General features: G+C 43.2%; 2 protein-coding genes across 2 annotated transcripts in view; one reads left to right on the top strand and one right to left on the bottom strand.

Moving 5' to 3' along the window:
- Positions 1-1,842, top strand: part of LOC119338986 (gamma-secretase subunit APH1-like) — a 3,453-nt gene extending 1,611 nt beyond the window's left edge. Inside the window, exons 2-5 of the mRNA XM_037611181.1 lie at positions 83-168; positions 631-756; positions 952-1,079; positions 1,406-1,842. Of these exons, the coding sequence (XP_037467078.1) occupies positions 83-168; positions 631-756; positions 952-1,079; positions 1,406-1,540 (475 nt within the window). The 3' untranslated portion in view covers positions 1,541-1,842. The remainder of the gene's footprint in view (positions 1-82; positions 169-630; positions 757-951; positions 1,080-1,405) is intronic.
- Positions 1,843-2,543: 701 nt separating this feature from the next.
- LOC119340222 (mitochondrial import inner membrane translocase subunit PAM16 like 2-like) lies at positions 2,544-4,833 on the bottom strand. The gene is made up of 4 exons (XM_037612123.1): positions 4,596-4,833; positions 4,413-4,500; positions 3,415-3,545; positions 2,544-2,877 (listed from the first exon to the last, which is right to left on the bottom strand). The coding sequence occupies exons 1-4, from the start codon at positions 4,596-4,598 to the stop codon at positions 2,755-2,757; spliced, it is 345 nt and encodes a 114-aa protein (XP_037468020.1). The 5' UTR covers positions 4,599-4,833; the 3' UTR covers positions 2,544-2,754.
- Between the last annotated feature and the right edge of the window lie 960 nt (positions 4,834-5,793).

Consider the following 5,793-nt stretch of genomic DNA (forward strand, 5'->3'; position numbering starts at 1 on the left):
CTCATGGCGCCAGATGCCGTAGATATAGAATATGTCGTTGATTGCTTTTCTGGTGATATATGCTGATAACTGTTTTTCCCAGGAAAATGGAAGAGATGCTAGATGCCTTTGCTGACAGAATATCTAAACCGCGTCTCTGTTTGACAGACAAGATGCTAATCTCTTTGGGTAAGTTGTTGCGCTGCTACATAAAAATGTTCTTTGGTCAAGGAAGGCCAAATGTTTCTTCATCTGTCATTTTACATAAAATCTGGCTGGTGTTTATCCTAGGATTTGAATTGGAAATAGACACTGCAGTTGTCACTACCATCTTTTTATTTCTTCAAATGAATCATGTGCATATCGTAATTGGGGGATTTTCTGGTGATCGTTATTCATACCAACTCTAGCAATAGGTACTCACATAGGCTAATAATTACTGTAGTCATGGTAGAGTAAAGCACAGCTTATGTATGGCTCTCGATAATTTTATCCGGAAATACAGACCACACTGGTAACTCGAGTGAATCTAATCCAAGGATGTGCATTCAATTATTGCTCGTTGGGAGCATCTGTTCTTCATTACCTTGAGGATGTCACAAGTTATAACTGCTATTGTTTGCTCATTTCTATTTTGATTTGTTGGTGCAGCTGGTGGTTTAGGTCATGGACTGGCTCATGCGGTCTTTTTCTGCCTCAGCCTCCTAACTCCAGCATTTGGTCAAGCAACATTTTATGTCGAGAGGTGCTCAAGGATGCCATTTTTCCTTGTGTCGGGTAAGTCCACATTTTCTTTACTCCCTAATATGTCCTCAAGGAGGTAAAGGAGCCTTCTGATTAGATGGCTGCTGAACAAAGTTTTTAAGCCAACTCTGTTCGTTTTTGCGCAGTTTATGTTATCTTGTCAGCATAGTTTGTTTCTCCAAGATACCAGTTGTATTTCCTTGGCTAAACCCTCTGTGCTATTGGCAGCAATTATTGCACTTGGGTTCTTGGTCATCCATACTTCCTCGATGATTATTGCTTTTAATGGATATGGAGAGAGAAAGAAGAGGGACCAAATCTTTGTCCCAGTGGTTCACCTGATTGCTGCTGTGATGGTAAGAACTAGGTCTTAAATTGTTTTTGTTGGATGATAAAGTGCCTCGCTGTCCCTTAACAATGGACCTGACAATGCTTGATCAGATTTATGTTCATAAATAGACAACTGAATAGTTGAAGCATTTTCATATTTACACTATTACGTTGTTGAGACACGGCGGACAGTAATATCTTTTCTTATTTCAACCAAGTACTTATGTTTTCAAGTAGCATATGGCACAACATGTAAATGCTGGTGCCAGAGCCTGTTGCTTTCTAGACAGTATAAGTGCATGATTCAAACTTCGCCATATGCACCACTGATTGTGTGTTCTGTTCATTTCAGACATTGATCAACCTTGTGCCAGGGGGTTGCCTTGTCGGTACACCTTTACTGTGCGTGACGGCTGCGATGACCTTGTACTACTCCTGGCAAGTGGTGGGGCAGAGAATAACAGAGCACCAACATCGACAGTCTTAACAGCTAGCGCTTTGCCTTGTGCTCGTCGCATCGCATGGAGTTTCCTTGTGGGCTAATCTTTGTACTAGGACAACTGTATGTAGATTTAGCGGTTTCGCCAATAGTTGACTCATCATCTTATGAAAGCCCATGCGGCCGTGAGATATTGACTCCCTTATGAAATTATGATGGGTTGTATATGGTACTTGTACTGACACGGTATACTTGTAATGAGATGTTTTCAGTGCTGTCTGGTCAGGCAAGAGATTGCCGTCAGATTGGTGCTTGGTTCAATTAAATACTACTCCCTCCGTTCCAAATTACTCGTCGTGGTTTTAGTTCAAATTTGAAACGGAGGGAATACTAGTTAGTAATCTATCTCTTCATCATCCCCAAAAAGCGCTAATAATTTGTTAACGGTCTCCCTGTTGGTGAATAGTTTGCTTTTTTATATTTCTGTTGTCCCTGTGCTTGGTCATGACTGAGAGTGACCCATTCACAGCTATCTATAATTTCTCTTTGTTTTTGTGCTAGGACATAAACGAAAGTGCTAATCTGATTTAGTTCATGTGTGTTTTGTATCTCAAACCCTTCCTGTAACGATTTTCCAAACACATACATGTACTCCCTCTGTTTCTAAATATAAGTCTTATTAGAGATTTCAAAATGAACTACATACGGATGTATGTAGACGTATTTAGAGCGTTGATTCACTCATTTTGCTCCATAAGTAAGTCCATAATGGAATCTATAAAAAGACTTATATTTAGAAATGGAGGGAGTACTAGGCTAGCCAACCGTGTTTTTCTTCAGGGAAGAATGTAGTGATAGAGATTACATCTTTGGAACCATAGCAACATCAAAGATTACATTTTCCAGCCAGCGTACTTTCAAGCGAGAAAGTTGGTGTCTAACCCCATAATCACCCTTCAAAATTACAGGTGAATGCTAGCAACGTTGGGATATTAGGTTCAAATCACAAGCTGCTACAACAATCAAACATTACCGATGATTGCAACACAAATGTGCCAACATCTGAATTCGCATGGAAACGAGGCATCGCCTCCGTAAAAACAAATCAAACGGTGTTCCTTTTGTTGAATATATTATTCGAGTCAAGTGGAACAAACTTCCTGTTACAACCAAATTTGACCTGATGCAGCAGCCCAGCATAGCTCAGACAGAACATCGACTGACAAAATCGATCGATTAGACAAAACGCTGCCCATCTCAGTTCAGTTCATTATGTCGGGCTTATCATGGTATATGGACTCCAGACATTCTTTGGCCCGGTGTACTTTCGACTGGAGATAGAAGCTTCCGCTCTTGGCATTCTTCTCAAACATCGTATCATACTTCTGCAAAATATTTAGAAGTCTGGGCATCAGTTTGTGTGTCTACAGCAAATGGATATACATGTGCCTTCCACAATCATAACTATGAGATGTTGATACAGAGCAATAAAATGATTGTACATGATGTTGGCATTGTTCAATATTCCTGCAATTTAACACCAGTATTACGCTGAAGCAAACTATCATATATGTGCTCTGATAATCTTAATTTGATGAAGCAAACCCATGGAGAAAAAACCTTAGTTCATGTGCATATCATGACAGGTGCTAGAAGATACAAAAAGAACATGCTTATATTACCACAATCATAATTATGGGGTGATACAGAGCAATAAAATGACAGTGTAAATGATGTTGACATTTTTCAATACTCCTGCAATCTAACATCAGTTTTAAGCTGAAGCAAAATTGTGATGTGCTTTGAAACTCTTAATTTCATGAAAACAAACACATGAAGGAAAAACCTTAATTCATGCGAATATCACATGACAGGTGCTATAATAAGATGTATCAAGAGAATAGGCTTCTATCATCACACACCTTGACAATCTCTTCCCAACTCGTCTTTTCACTGATACCTAATATTTGCCGGGCTTCTTGCTCGGTCATAGCCTTGCTAGCCCTTCGAATACCATTCACAGCTTCCTGGGCAGCTCCGGTTCTCTGTGCATCTATAAGACAAATCAGGAACTATTAGTTGCATTCAGAAAACTGCATGTTGCTCAGGGAAATACTCAGGCAGATGTATGTCTCTATGCATCTAATAAGAAACCAAAGGAAGAACCCATCTCCAAGTTAGCTTTTATAATTACACACAGCAGAACTGTGTCCTGTGCAGGATATGGTCAATATCTCAGCCCATATCAGTGTTTACTAAAATTACCAATGAGATGATAAACCTAAACTACAGAATGCCATAGGTGGGCAAACAAGGGCCCTGATCTAAAGGCTTGGGACTTGCCTGGAATGCATGAAGTTGATGACACCTGTGGAGAAATTTCACAGGAAACAGTTCCAAACAGGGTCTAATGGAGCAAAGGCAAATCAAAGGTTTTGATTCATTTTAATCAAATGATAGAATTCCCTGTGTGCACCCTTGAATACTAAATGATAATTATATATGACAAGAACAAACACCAGTAAAGTGGAAGATAAAAAAACTTTTTTGCATCATTCATTTACAGTTTATAACAGTGTAGTATTCCAGAGTGCAGACTATGCCCATCAAGCAAAAAATAAATCCTGTCACCATCATTTCACCACCACCAAGTTTTGTACAGGACACCACAACATGTTCAAAAGGGGTAAAAGAGGCATCTTTTGGCATCGATGCTGTGAGCTAGATATGCAGCAATCTAGTAATAGCTACAAAATTCCTCCCGCCACAGCTATCCTTGGCAACAACAGGCGGAAAACAAATACAGCAGTAGCGCGGATCCATTCACATTGTCAGGGGCAAGGGACGGGAAGCAGGGAACAAATATTTTTTGCAGAGGGGGAGAGGGAGAGGGAGAGGGAGAGGGAGAGGGGGCACTCACTGACGATGGCCTGGCGGTAGGCCTGCACCACGGCCCTGCCGACGACGGCGCCGCCCATGACGAGGAGTTGCCCGAGGAGCCGCCCTGCCTGCGGAATCACCCATCAGCAGAGAGAATCAGCCACGCCCGCCCACGCGGTTAGGAATCAAATCGAGAGACGGATCGAAAGTCCAGCGCACATACCATCTCGTCGCTCTGGTTCCCCTCCTCTCCGGCGGCGGCGGAAACCCTAGGCGGGCGGGCGCGATTCTCGCGGGAGACGCGGGGGCCGCGAGGGTGAGGCTGTTGGGTGGCGCCAGGGGCTCGCTCCCTGCAGGCTCGACGCCGGCGGCAGCGGTGACGGCGGCGGCGAATCGCTCGCTCGCTCTCTGGCTGGCCGGTGGCGGAGACGGATTAGGCGTTGGCGAGTTGTGGGGGAGGAGGAGGAGGCGAGTCCGGGCCTTTTGTGCGTTTGGGTTTGGGTCTTCATCTTGGGAAGCAAGAAAGATTTCCGTGGTGGTGGTGGGCCTACTAGGACTGGGACAGGCGCTTGCGAGGCTGGGCCAACGTGACTGGGCCTGCGACAAGTTGGGAGAGTTCATCCAAGTGTTTCTTTTAAGGAAAAAAAACTTTGTATACTTGTTTCTTGGTATTTGTATGTTATACTTGGTATGTGTATCCTAAAAGGTATTTTGCGATTAGGTATATTCACTTCCTCTAGGCCATAGACCTGATCCACCTTTCTAGTACATCTAGCAACTAGCTACAGAAGAAAGACCACACTCAACACTACTTTGTCAATGCAACATTCAGATTTCTCCGTATCCTCCACACATGCTCTTCCATCTCCTATTTGGTCATGTGGGCGGACCTGTGGCCCTCGCTCATGCAAGCACCATCACAATTCGGTGGTGATCGTCATTACGGAATTGGGTGTCCGTTGCAGCCACCCACGACAACGCGATCATAGGCTTAATATACCTCCTTGGTGGTTTGGGCTCCCCATGTTCATGCAACAACGTTAGTGAGTTCACTATGTCGCAACTATGGTGACGCGATCATGGTTTGTGTTTGGCTACAATCAACTCGATGAGCTCACCGGTTGTCCCCCAAGTTTCTCTACACGTTATGCCTCATGTCCATCCAACCATGGTCGCATTGTATCCGACCGTCGAGTCAATGACGAGATGGTTGATAGTGGTGATCATATGGATATCATGATGTTACAATGAAACCTAATCAAGTTCATTCGCCGTTGATGAATATTAGGATTTTAATTGTGGTAGTCATATGGATAAACCTAATTTCCTATCTTTGTCGATGTTAGCTTGGCGGCTCCATGGTCCTCCTCCCTGTTTAGGCACAACTGTGATCATTGTAATGTTTCATGTGTTTGTTGATG

This window comes from Triticum dicoccoides, chromosome 7B, assembly GCF_002162155.2.
Source record: "Triticum dicoccoides isolate Atlit2015 ecotype Zavitan chromosome 7B, WEW_v2.0, whole genome shotgun sequence".
NCBI lineage: Eukaryota > Viridiplantae > Streptophyta > Magnoliopsida > Poales > Poaceae > Triticum > Triticum dicoccoides.

Excerpts from the sequence above, each read along its gene's own strand:
- LOC119340222 (XM_037612123.1), bottom strand. Across the intron at positions 3,546-4,412 it reads CTACCGCCAGGCCATCGTCA|ATGCACAGAGAACCGGAGCT; the intron begins GTGAGTGCCCCC and ends TTTGTCTTATAG. Across the intron at positions 2,878-3,414 it reads GTTGGGAAGAGATTGTCAAG|AAGTATGATACGATGTTTGA; the intron begins GTGTGTGATGAT and ends AATATTTTGCAG.